Genomic DNA, 12,766 nt, shown 5'->3' with positions numbered 1-12,766 from the left:
AGCCTTGGGGACTTTGTGTCCATTCTCTGGGCTGTGCTTCGGTCTCTCCAGGCATGCACTGAGTTACCAGCCACTGTCACAGCGGCAATGTTTCCCTCACCCCATGGCATGTGGTGATCTCAAGGGTCTTTTCCAGCCTCAGTGGTTCCATGATTGCATCATTTCCTCTCTTCAGTGGGGGTGACTTCAGGGGAATATTTCCCTGGATGCAGAGGGAGACCTTAGCATCCCCAGGGCAGCCAAATGCAAGAGGAATGGTGGGCAGCAGCTTCCTGTGGCTTATCCCTGGGCTGTGGGGCAGGGACTGGAGCTGTCATCTGGGGAACCAACAGGAAAAGGGGAAACCACAACTGGGGCCTAACAGTACTTAAAGGGCTGATCAGAAAGCTGTGGAGGGATTCTGAGCAGGGCCTGGTGTGACAAGGCAGGGGCTGATGGTTTGACCTGAGGGAGATTCAGACTGGAGAGAAGGAAGAAATGTTTGACACTGAGGGAGGTGAGAGCCTGGCCCAGGTTGCCCAGGGAGGTGGGAGATGCCCAATCCTGGAACCATTCCAGAGGAGATTGGAGGGGGGCTTTGAGCAGCCTGCTCTAGTTGCAGATGTTCCTGATCATTGCAAGCAGGTTGGTCTCTGTGATCTTTAAAGGTCTCTTCCAACCCAAATCATTGTATGATTCTGGGATTCTTTGGGATTCTTGAGGACAAAACATGGAGAGGTGTCCTGGCTTGAGCTGGAATAGAGCCAACTCTGTTCAGGGATCTGACTGCTCAGCTCAGTCTCTGCTCAGTGCCAGCACTTTCTGATGTTCAGAGCAGGTTTGCATGGTGGCTGCCTCTGGCAGTGAGAATGCTGATGTTCAGAGTGCCTGCCAAGGATTGGTGTGCAGGCCAAGGTCACTGCTCCATCTTGTGTTCCACCTTGGGGAAGCAGAGTACAAGGCTGCACACCAACACCCGAGGGGGACTCTGTTCTGCCTTCTGTCACAATCCATGAGTTCCTATTACAGTCTGAAGGGGGAACTTCAGCCTAGTCCCTGACTGCAACGAGTGAACGTAAAAAACCTTTTTAGTACCCACTGGACACAAAAGCAAAATAATGCTAAGGTCTACAGAAGTCATTCCTGTGATCCTGTGATCCTGGGATAGAGAGCAGTGTCACAGCAGATTGGTCACAGACTCCAATATGATAATTGAAGGGGTTCATGAGAGCATCTGAGGGCCCTTGTTCATGCCCCAAATAGCTGCTGTAAGCCAGCAAAAAACCAGAGCTGGGTCAATGAGCTCATTCTGACACAATTGACACAATAGGTCCCAGAAGACTGGAAGCTGGCCAACGTGGGGCCCATCCACAAGCAGGGCCGGTTGGATGAGCCAGGGAATTATAGGCCTGTCAGCCTGACCTCAGTGCCAGGCAAGATCATGGAACAGGTCATCCTGAGTGCAATCACACAGCACTTACAGGATGGCCAAGGGATCAGGCCCAGCCAGCATGGATTTAGGAAGGGCAGGTCCTGCCTGACCAACCTGATCTCCTTCTATGATCAGGTGACTGCCTGGTGGATGTGGGGCAGCCTGTGGATTTAGCCTATCTAGACCTCAGCAAGGCCTTTGACACTGTCCCCCATAGCAAACTCCTGGCCAAGCTGTCAGCCCATGGCTTGGATAGGAGCACACTGCATTGGGTTAGGAACTGGCTGGAGGCTGAGCACAGAGAGTGGTGGTGAATGGTGCCACAGCCAGCTGGCAGCTAGGCACCAGTGGTGTGCCCCAAGGATCAGTGCTGGGCCCTGTGCTCTTTAACATCTTTACTGATGAGCTGGATGAGGGCATTGAGTCCATCATCAGTAAATTTGCAGATGACACCAAGCTGGGGGCAGGAGTTGATCTGCTGGAGGGTGGAGAGGCTCTGCAGAGGGACCTCAACAGGCTGGACAGATGGGCAGAGTCCAACGGCATGAGATTGAACACATCCAAGTGCCAGGTGCTGCACATTGGCCACACCAACCCCATGCAGTGCTATAGGCTGGGGTCAGAGTGGCTGAGAGCAGCCAGGTAGAGAGGGACCTGGGGATGCTGGTCGATGGTAGGCTGAACATGAGCCTGCAATGTGCCCAGGCAGCCAAGAGGGCCAATGGCATCCTGGCCTGCATCAGGAAGAGTGTGGCCAGCAGGAGCAGGGAGGTCATTCTGCCCCTGTACACTGCACAGGTTAGGCCACACCTCGAGTACTGTGTCCAGTTCTGGGCCCCTCAGTTTAGGAAGGAGGTTGACTTGCTGGAAGTTGTCCAGAGAAGGGCAACAAAGTTGGTGAGGGGTTTGGAACACAAGCCCTATGAGGAGAGGCTGAGGGAGCTGGGGTTGCATAGCCTGGAGAAGAGGAGACTCAGGGGTGACCTTACTACTCTCTCCAACTACCTGAAGGGAGGTTGTAGACAGGCAGAGGTTGGTCTCTTCTCCCAGGCAGCCAGTACCAGAACAAGGGGACACAGTCTCAGGCTGCACCAGGGGAGGTTTAGGTTGGATGTTAGGAAGAAGTTCTATATAGAGAGAGTGATTGCCCATTGGAATGGGCTGCCTGGGGATGTGGTGGAGTCGCTGTCATTGGAGGTGTTCAGGAGGAGACTTGATGGGGTGCTTGGTGCCATGGCTTAGTTGATTGGGTGGTGTTGGATTGGTTGAAGGGGGACACGATGATCTTGGAGGTCTCTTCCAACCTGGTTTATTCTATATTCTATATTCTATATTCTATATTCTATATTCTATATTCTACTTCCTCCTGATTACCCTGAGGATATTAAATTCACTGCTTCATGGTCACTGCAGCCAAGGATGTCTCTGAGCCTCACATTGGTTACCAGCCCTTCCCTGTTGGTGAGAACAAGGTCCAGCATAAATTGATAACCTCTGGGACCAGAGGACACTCAGAGGGAGGCTGACCCAGCCCTTGGCTTTCTCTTCCATGGAAAAGGCAGGGAGGATGGAGAGATGTCAGTGAGGGGGATGAGAGATTGAGGTGAACTTGGAGAGAGGACTGGGTGTCTTCAAAGGCAGAGGTGCAGCTATGGGACACCATAGGGCAGGCTGTGGTGGGGACCACTGAGGGCATTGGCAAAGCTTAAAGCCCTCATCAGAGATGACCTCTTCATCACCATGGCTGTGGCCATTGTCTCTGCAACCAGAAGGTAGCTGAACTTCATTCACAAAGACCTCATTGCCTCCTTGCCCCACCCAGCACTGTCACACCATAGACCTGCTCCAGCCATTGCACATCCTCACATCCCACTGCCCCAGGAAGAGCCCTGAGCCATGTCTGAGGGACAGGATCTGCCTTCCAAGGGGCTGGGGGCCAGGACTTGGCCCTTTGGCTTGATCAAGCCCATCCAGGTTTGCTCAGCATCAGAGCAACCCTGGCACCGTCTTGAGCTCCAGGTTGTTGCTCTTGCTTCTGCTTTTCTGCTCTAACAAGCCCCTGGGGAGGCTTTGTCAGTGATGGTCCTCAGTGGGACCCATTAAGGCTCCAGCAAAGTTGGCAGTTGGCATTTGGCTTCCTGAGAGGTTTCTTCAGCTTGCTCTCAGTCTCTCAGACTCATGGACTCGACACCAAGGCCACCAGAGGAGTCATTAAATGCCTTGGGCTGGTCCTCTGCTGCTGAGCTGGGCCAGGCTCCTGGGCTGGAGGGAGCTGCTGTCAAGCAGGCAGCACTGCAGAGAGACAGCTCTGCCCAGGAGCTGCTCCTCTGCACAGGGCAGCAGGACTGAGGGCACTGCCAGGACATCTCAAGGAGATGAGGAAGGCAGAGAGAGCTTCAAGGTAGGCAGGACAGGTTGGGTGCTGAGAGCTCAAAGAGGAGAAAGCTTCCCAGCCCTGGGTGTGGTGAGTCTGTGGTGCAGGAGGATGGATTTGCAGTTTGTGGAGCTTGTAAAGCTGCCACATCCCACAGCCTCTGGGATCTCTCTCTTCTAGGGAGGGGCAGGAGATGCTCCAGAGCAGAGCTTCCCATCTGCACCATCAGAGACACAGGACAGGACAGCTACCTCCTGCTGGGGTGACTGCAAGGCTGTGAAGCTTGGAGTGCACAAAGTTCCTGCACAGAAGGAGAAGTAAATGTGAGAGGATTGTCTGGGAAATAGCCAAGGAGTTGTCTGAAGGAATTCTCTCCTAACCTGTGTGATGTCTTCTCCTCTTCCAACAGTCCTCCATGGCCAGAGACAGACCATGTCCAACAGCAGCTCCACCACCCACTTCCTCCTGCTGGCATTCACAGGCACAAGGCAGCTGCAGCTCCTGCACTTCTGGCTCTTCCTGGCCACCTACCTGGCTGCCCTGCTGGGTAACAGTCTCATCATCACCACCATAGCCTGGGACCACCACCTCCACACCCCCATGTACTTCTTTCTCCTCAACCTTGCCTTCCTAGATCTCGTTTCCATCACCACAATTCTTCCCAAATCCATGGCCAATTTCCTCTGGGACACCAGGGCCATCTCCTATGCAGGATGTGCTTCTCAACTCTTTTTCTTTTCCTTGTTCCTTTCAGCAGAGTATTTTCTCCTCACCGTCATGGCCTACGATCGCTACGCTGCCATCTGCAGACCCCTGCACTATGAGACCCTCCTGGGCAGCAGAGTTTGTGTCCTCCTGGCAGCAGCTGCCTGGGCCTGTGGCTTTCTCACTGCTCTGCTGCACACAGCCAATACCTTTTCCCTGCCCCTCTGCCAGGGCAATGCTGTGGAGCAGTTCTTCTGTGAAATTCCCCCAATCCTCAAGCTCTGCTGCTCCACCTCCTACCTCAGGGAAGTTTGGCTTCTTGCTTTCAGTGCTTTTGCATTTGCAGGATGTTTTGTGTTCATTGTGGTGTCCTATGTGCAGATCTTCAGGGCAGTGCTGAGGATCCCTTCTCAGCAGGGACGCCACAAAGCCTTTGCCACCTGCCTGCCTCACCTGGCTGTGGTCTCTCTATTTATCACCATTGGCATCTTTGTCTACCTGAAGCCCCCCTCCATCTCCTCCCCATCCCTGGATCTGGTGATGGCAGTTCTGTACTCGGTGGTGCCTCCAGCAGTGAACCCTCTCATCTACAGCCTGAGGAACCAGGAGCTGAAGGATGCCCTCAGCAAACTGATGCCTGGGTGTTTTGAGAAGCAATAAACTCTTTGTGTTCTCCTGCAGAGCAGTTCTGATGCCTCTCAGAGCAGGCCCAGCCTGGCTCCTGTACTTTGAGGGGTTGGAGCAGGGGAGGGGGATTTTTGCTCTTTATAATGTTGTCATCCCCTTTCTAATCCCCTCCCTGCTTTGCTTTTCTGACCCAGAGTTTGTGTAACAGGAGCTGTGCTCCTTCTTTGGTTAAACAACAGAAAGGCTTTTCTGTGAGCATTTGTCTTTTCCTGAGCTCCTTCCTCCAAGCCTTCTCTGCAGCTCCAGGGGCAGTTCATCTCTTCAGAGGTAGAGGTGAAGAGTCCCAGCACAACAGCTCTGCCACACAGCCCCAGCACTCGTTCTTCCAGGGCTGCTCTCTTTCCCCTGCCACACTCTCCTTCAGATCCCTTGTGTTGGTCTAAGGCCTGAGTGCTGTGGCACCTTGCTCATGGCTCTGCCGTGTGCAGCCCTGTGACCGCAGGCAGGGACAGGCCATGAGCACTTCTGTGACTGAGCTGGCCCCCAAGGGCAGTTCCATCAAGACAGGTGATCTGCTGAGGGCAGTGTCTGGAGGCTTAGGTCTTTATCTAAAGTTTCTTTCAAGAGCATGCCCAAGAAATTGTCCCCCAGAGACAAACACCAGGGAAGGGTTTAAGTGTGGAGTGTGCAGGGATGGGGCACACAGCAGTGTCCTCACACAGCCAGGCCTCCTGCAAGAGACCTGAAGAGCATCAGAGCAGGGTCTGACCTGTGCCTGTGCTCACTGCACACCCTGGGGAAGCTGTCCCAGGGCAGTCACCCTGGACTAGTCCCTCACAACCACCACTTCCAGCACTGGCCTCTCACCCCAGCTTGGATAGGTTCCTAGGTCCCTCCCTGGGAGGCCAGCAGTGCCTGCTTGCATTGTGCAGGTGAGAGGTCAGCAGGGGCATTGTGTGTGGGGTGAGGGGAACCTGAGTGAGCACAAACACCAACAGCCAAGGCCCTGGAGGTTGGAGGAGCCTCTCAGCCTCTGGCAGGGGCAGCAGGAGGCCAGGGAGACCCTGTGACTGCTGCAGTGCAGGGTCTGTGTGAGTGATGGGGAAAGATTCTGTCTCTAAACATCCCAAGGTGAGGAAGGAGTTCATGAGGCCAGCTCAGATGTGGACACCTGACAGAGCTCTGACCTTTCTGTGTGTGACTGCAGAACAAACTCTCTGCTCCAGGGAGATTCATCTCAGGTGCCTTGGACAGGTTCATTGCAACAGTTCCTGTCTGCTCACATCACCCTCCCTGGACTGTGCCCTGCACTGTGCACAGAACCAGCAGAGAGGTTTTGGGTCTTTGGAAAATGCATCTTCAAGGAGGCCAAGAAGGAGGATGGGACACATTCCAGACTGGTCACCCTCAGCACAGTCCCTGGGAAGGTGATTGGCCAAACCCCCCCTGCAGCTATTTGCAGGCCAAGAGAGAGAGTAAGGAATATCTGTGAGTAGGGGAAAGAAGATGGTTTGTCCCTGGACCTTAGCCAGGGCTTTGCCATGGTCTCTCATAGTTTCTTTAGAGCCAGAATGGTGATAGCTGGAGAGAAGCAATGGATGAGGTGGTGGATGGGAAGCCAGCTGGTGGATCAAGCCCAAATGTCACCAGCTTGGAGTGCTCCTGGCAGATGCTTCCCAGTGACATCCCCCTCAGGGCAAGCCCTTGGGCCAGCACTGTGCAATGTCTTCATCAGCTCCCTGCACCATCTGACCCAGGGCCTGTGCAGCTCCTTTGGGGATGAGGCCAAACTGGACAGAGCCTTTGAGGGATGTCATCTGCCTCACCCTGCCTTTAGTAGGGTCACTGGACAGGATGATGTGCAGGGACCCCTTCCACCAGGACAGATCCAGCAGCTCCTCTGAGGAAGGTTTCTCCACTCAAACCCTTGGCAGGAAAGGAACCAGATGGGTTTGATGAAACTGTGATCTTCTCAGGCTCTGGCCACAAGGAGGGGGGTGGTTGGGTGTGAGATCATGTGGTCAGTTGTGTGTCAGGAGCTCACAATTCACTAGGGAGACTGTGAGGTGACTTCTGCCTCAGGAGGGGATTGGCCAGCAGCAGGAGCATGGCTGGAAAGGGACTGTGAGGTCAGTTCTGTCTGCAGGAGCTGATAGGGCAGCCCTGGGCTCCTGGCTGGCAGATGAGCTTTTAAGTTGCCATCTGACAGCATCTCTGCCAGGCCAGCAGAAGGCAGCTGGCTGGCACAGGGACTGTCAGATGCCCTCTGCCAAGGGACCTGGGCTCATGGCAGGAAGGGGCTCAGGTATTGGTTGCCAGGTCTCTGCTGCCTGAGTACCTGATGGGACAGCAGCAGGCACAGGGCTCGGTGGTGTCTGTCTGAGAAGCTGCAAGGCCAGCAGCCTTGGGAGCTCCTGGTGAGGCCACTTCTGCCTGCTCAGCTGAAAGGCCACAAGAAGGCTGATGGGATGGGTGCCTGCTTGAAGGGTGCTTCCCAGATGGAGCTTTCCTTGGAGATAGGAAGCAGCAGGAGAGAGGGACACTGCCACATGATGCAGCTTGGCAGGTGGGGACTGGACATGAGGAGCAAGAAACCTCTCTCAAAGGGGAGTGCTGTGGTAGGAGAAGGTCTCCAGAAGGAGTCTGAGCTCAGCTCAGCAATTTGTGTTCCAAGGAGCAGAGTGTGAGTGTGGACAGACATCAGGGAAGGTCTGGAAATGCCAAGGTGGGGAAGTGAGATGAGGGTCTCCAGCCTGCAGGGAAGCAGAAGCAGCTGTGGGACAGTGCAGGGCAGTCTGTGATGGAGATGGCAAAGGGCATAGACAATGCTGGGAGTGATCAAGAGAACCCAAGGCTGTGCCCCCTTGGCTATGACAACCATCTGCCACCAAGGCCTGTGAGGAGACATTGTCCTAAGGCACTGGCAGGGCCTCAGTGCCTCCTTGCACTTCCCCAGGAAGGCTGGGGGCTGTCATCCCCTTGTCCTTCACTCAGCATCACAACATCCACACCCCCCTGCACCACACATGAGGGACAGGATCTGCCTGCCCCAGGGGCTGTGGTCAGATCTTGACCTTTCTGCTCCATAAACCAAACCCAGGTTTTGCTGCCCTGCACTTTGCCTTTGTCTCCCTGCAGTCATGGCCTCCAATGAGCTGCTCTAAGGAGTCCCTGGGGAGGCTTTGGCAGTAACAAGCCTCAGTGGGGCCCATTCCTACTTCAAGGAGCTTGTGTTTTGCTTCTGACTTCTTGAGCAGTCTCTTCAGTCTTCTCTCAGTGCCTGAGGTTCCTGTAATGAGCCCAAGTGCCCTAAGGAGCTATTTGTGTCTCTGTAATTTCCTTCAAGATTCCAAAGTGCACCTAATAAAGCTCATTTGGTGATCATTCATCAAGTGACATGAGCCAGGCTGTCTCACCAGCACAGCTGCACTTGCAGAACATCTGTTTCTTCAGCTCTGACACTGTATGGACAACTTTGCTCCTCACCTCCCCAGCCTCCCCATGATTGTCCCTGCCCACCTGGGGCTTACTTACTGCTCCTTGCATCAGACTTCTCCACTGCTCTCTGCAGCTGGAGCTCACAGCTCCATGGCACCAGCTCCCCCCCTGCTCTCCTTAGAGACGAGTCTGCACACAGCCACAACAGAATTGTTGCTGTTTGGAAGCTAAGCAAAGTAAAGCCTGAGAAAGTCCCATCAGCAATGCAGCCCCCCTGGAGCCAGCTGCTCAGCACAAGCTGTCTCTCAGCAGGTGGCCTCTCTACAATCATGTGGCCACACCAACAAGTTGAGGCATGGTTATGATTTATCAGCCAGGCAGAATTTCTGGGTAGTGAGAAGGAGGTTGGATCATAGCAGCCACTTTGCAATCCCCAAGGTGATTCAGCAGAATGTGTTATAGCCAAACAGCCACTGAACAGCCTCCTCCTCCTCCAGAACAAGAGGACACCGTCTCAAGCTGCACCAGGGGAGGTTTAGGCTGGATGTTAGGAAGAAGTTCTTCATAGAAAGACTTGTTAGCCATTGCCATGTGCTGCCCAGGGAGGTGGTGGAGTCACCATCACTGGAGGTGTTTAGGAAGAGACTGGATGGGGTGCTTGGTGCCATGGTTCAGTTGATTAAATAGTGTTGGATGATAGGTTGGACTTGAGGATTGCAAAGGTCTTTTCCAACCTGGTTTATTCTATTCTATTCTATTCTATTCTATTCTATTCTATTCTATTCTATTCTATTCCATTCCATTCCATTCCATTCCATTCCATTCCATTCCATTCCATTCCATTCCATATCACAACTCTGGAAGTGCCTCACACAGGAAATTCTCCTGAATAGGTTTTGGTTAATTCTTCCATAAGCTCTCACATTTGGCTTGATCTGTGTCCTTGACTCTATTGCTGAATCGCAGGTTCCACCTTGTGACCAACACCAGGACTGCAGCTTTTCTCTTTCCCAAACATTGCTTTCCCTAATTTTCCCAAGTTTCTGATTTTCCTGAATGATTTCTACTGTTGTGTAGAAACCTTTTGTGCAAATAACCAAACCACCACCGAATCTGCAAATGAGCTCTGGTGAGACTTTTGCATTAATAAATCATGTATGTATTTGTGTGAATATCTTTGCCTGATTATTGATAGATAAATGAATAATTCATATCCTCATGGTGCAGTGAGCAGGGTATTCCATCCTGGAGGCCTTGCCCACGAGGGGACATGGATTTACAAGCTCAGATTTGGAATGGGTGGATGAGGCTCTGTCCAGCCTGATCTAGTGTGGGGTGTCCCTGCCCATGGCAGGGGGGTTGGAACTAGATGATCCTTGTGGTCCCTTCCAACCCTGAATGAAACTATGAAACTATGAAACTATGAAAAATTGTTAAATTCCAGATCCCACTGAGGAAGACTTAGCCAAGGCTCCTGCGAACCCACAGTGACCCTGCTGTGACCCTGCTGCGACCCTGCTGCGAACCCAGCAGTGACCCTGCTGTGACCTTGCTGTGACCCTGCTGCGACCTTGCTGTGACCCTGCTGCGACCCTGCTGTGACCCTGCTGCGAACCACAGTGACCCTGCTGTGACCCTACTGTGACCCTCTGAGACCCTGCTGCAACCCTGCTGTGACCCTACTGCAAACCCAGCAGTGACCCTGCTGCAAACCCAGCAGTGACCCTGCTGCAAACCCAGCAGCGACCCTGCTGTGACCCCAGCAGTGACCCTGCTGTGACCCTACTGTGACCCCAGCAGCAACCCTGCTGTGACTCTGCTGTGAACCCAGCAGTTACCCTGCTGCGACCCTGCTGCAAACCCAGCAGCAACCCTGCTGTGCTCCAGCAGCGACCCCAGCAGTGACCCTGCTGTGACCCTGCTGCGAACCCACAGTGACCCTGCTGTGACCCTGCTGCGAACCCACAGTGACCCTGCTGTGACCCTGCTGTGACCCTGCTGTGACCCCATCAGTGACCCTGCTGCGACCCTGCTGTGACCCCATCAGTGATCCTGCTGTGACGCCTCTGCGACCCTGCTGTGACCCTGCTGTGAACCCACAGTGACCCTGCTGTGACCCTGCTGCGACCCTGCTGCGACCCTGCTGTGACCCTGCTGCGACCCTGCTGTGACCCTGCTGCAACCCTGCTGTGACCCTGCTGTGAACCCACAGTGACCCTGCTGTGACCCTGCTGTGACCCTGCTGTGACCCTGCTGCAAACCCAGCAGCGACCCTACTGTGACCCCAGCAGTGACCCTGCTGTGACCCTACTGTGACCCCAGCAGCAACCCTGCTGTGCTCCAGCAGCGACCCCAGCAGTGACCCTGCTGTGACCCTGCTGCAACCCTGCTGCAACCCTGCTGCAAACCCAGCAGCGACCCTGCTGCGACCCCAGCAGTGACCCTGCTGTGACCCTACTGTGACCCCAGCAGCAACCCTGCTGTGCTCCAGCAGCGACCCCAGCAGTGACCCTGCTGTGACCCTGCTGCAACCCTGCTGCAACCCTGCTGCAAACCCAGCAGCGACCCTGCTGCGACCCCAGCAGTGACCCTGCTGTGACCCTACTGTGACCCCAGCAGCAACCCTGCTGTGACTCTGCTGTGAACCCAGCAGTGACCCTGCTGCGACCCTGCTGCAAACCCAGCAGCAACCCTGCTGTGCTCCAGCAGCGACCCCAGCAGTGACCCTGCTGTGACCCTGCTGCGAACCACAGTGACCCTGCTGTGACCCCATCAGTGACCCTGCTGCGACCCTGCTGTGACCCCAGCAGTGACCCTGCTGTGACCCTGCTGTGACCCTGCTGTGAACCCACAGTGACCCTGCTGTGACCCTGCTGCAACCCTGCTATGACCCTGCTGCAACCCTGCTGTGACCCTGCTGTGAACCCAGCAGTGACCCTGCTGTGACCCTGCTGCAAACCCAGCAGCGACCCTACTGTGACCCTACTGTGACCCCAGCAGTGACCCTGCTGTGACCCTACTGTGACCCCAGCAGCGACCCTGCTGTGACCCTACTGTGACCCCAGCAGCAACCCTGCTGTGCTCCAGCAGCGACCCCAGCAGTGACCCTGCTGTGACCCTGCTGTGACCCTGCTGCAACCCTGCTGCAAACCCAGCAGCAACCCTGCTGTGACCCCAGCAGTGACCCTGCTGTGACCCTACTGTGACCCCAGCAGCAACCCTGCTGTGACTCTGCTGTGAACCCAGCAGTGACCCTGCTGCAACCCTGCTGCAAACCCAGCAGCAACCCTGCTGTGCTCCAGCAGCGACCCCAGCAGTGACCCTGATGTGACCCTGCTGTGACCCTGCTGTGACCCCATCAGTGACCCTGCTGCGACCCTGCTGTGACCCCAGCAGTGATCCTGCTGTGACCCCTCTGCGACCCTGCTGTGACCCTGCTGTGAACCCACAGTGACCCTGCTGTGACCCTGCTGCGACCCTGCTGTGACTCTGCTGCAACCCTGCTGTGACCCTGCTGTGACCCCAGCAGTGACCCTGCTGTGACCCTGCTGCGACCCTGCTGCGACCCTGCTGCAACCCTGCTGCAAACCCAGCAGCAACCCTGCTGCGACCACAGCAGTGACCCTGCTGTGACCCTACTGTGACCCCAGCAGCAACCCTGCTGTGACTCTGCTGCAACCCTGCTGCAAACCCAGCAGCGACCCTGCTGTGACCCCAGCAGTGACCCTGCTGTGACCCTACTGTGACCCCAGCAGCAACCCTGCTGTGACTCTGCTGTGAACCCAGCAGTGACCCTGCTGTGACCCTTCTGCGACCCTGCTGCGAACCACAGTGACCCTGCTGCGACCCTGCTGCGACCCTACTGTGACCCTGCTGCGACCCTGCTGCGACCCTGCTGTGACCCTACTGCAAACCCAGCAGTGACCCTACTGCAAACCCAGCAGCGACCCTGCTGTGACCCCAGCAGCGACCCTGCTGTGACCCTACTGTGACCCTAGCAACAACCCTGCAGTGACTCTGCTGCGAACCCAGCAGTGACCCTGCTGCGACCCTGCTGCAAACCCAGCAGCAACCCTGCTGTGCTCCAGCAGCGACCCCAGCAGTGACCCTGCTGTGACCCTACTGTGACCCTAGCAACAACCCTGCAGTGACCCTGCTGCGAACCCAGCAGTGACCCTGCTGCGACCCTGCTGTGACCCTGCTGCAACCCT

The 12,766-nt window shown here is 55.4% G+C and overlaps 1 protein-coding gene across 1 annotated transcript; it reads left to right on the top strand.

Annotated features, from left to right (window-relative positions):
• Window positions 1-4,084: 4,084 nt before the first annotated feature.
• On the top strand, window positions 4,085-5,150 carry LOC137456652 (olfactory receptor 14J1-like). The gene is made up of 2 exons (XM_068168222.1): window positions 4,085-4,108; window positions 4,195-5,150. Exon 2 carries the CDS (start codon window positions 4,218-4,220, stop codon window positions 5,148-5,150), a length of 933 nt encoding a protein of 310 aa, XP_068024323.1. The 5' UTR covers window positions 4,085-4,108; window positions 4,195-4,217.
• Window positions 5,151-12,766: the final 7,616 nt, after the last annotated feature.

This window comes from Melanerpes formicivorus, unplaced genomic scaffold (assembly GCF_026170545.1).
Source record: "Melanerpes formicivorus ecotype bairdi unplaced genomic scaffold, bMelFor1.0.p_v2 SCAF_134, whole genome shotgun sequence".
Taxonomy (NCBI): Eukaryota; Metazoa; Chordata; class Aves; order Piciformes; family Picidae; genus Melanerpes; species Melanerpes formicivorus.
The sequence above is the reverse complement of the archived record's forward strand: the minus strand, read 5'-3'. Positions and strand labels throughout refer to the sequence as shown.

Bases quoted from the DNA above. Each gene is read 5' to 3' on its own strand.
- LOC137456652 (XM_068168222.1), top strand. From the start codon at position 4,218: ATGTCCAACAGCAGCTCCACCACCCACTTCCTCCTGCTGGCATTCACA.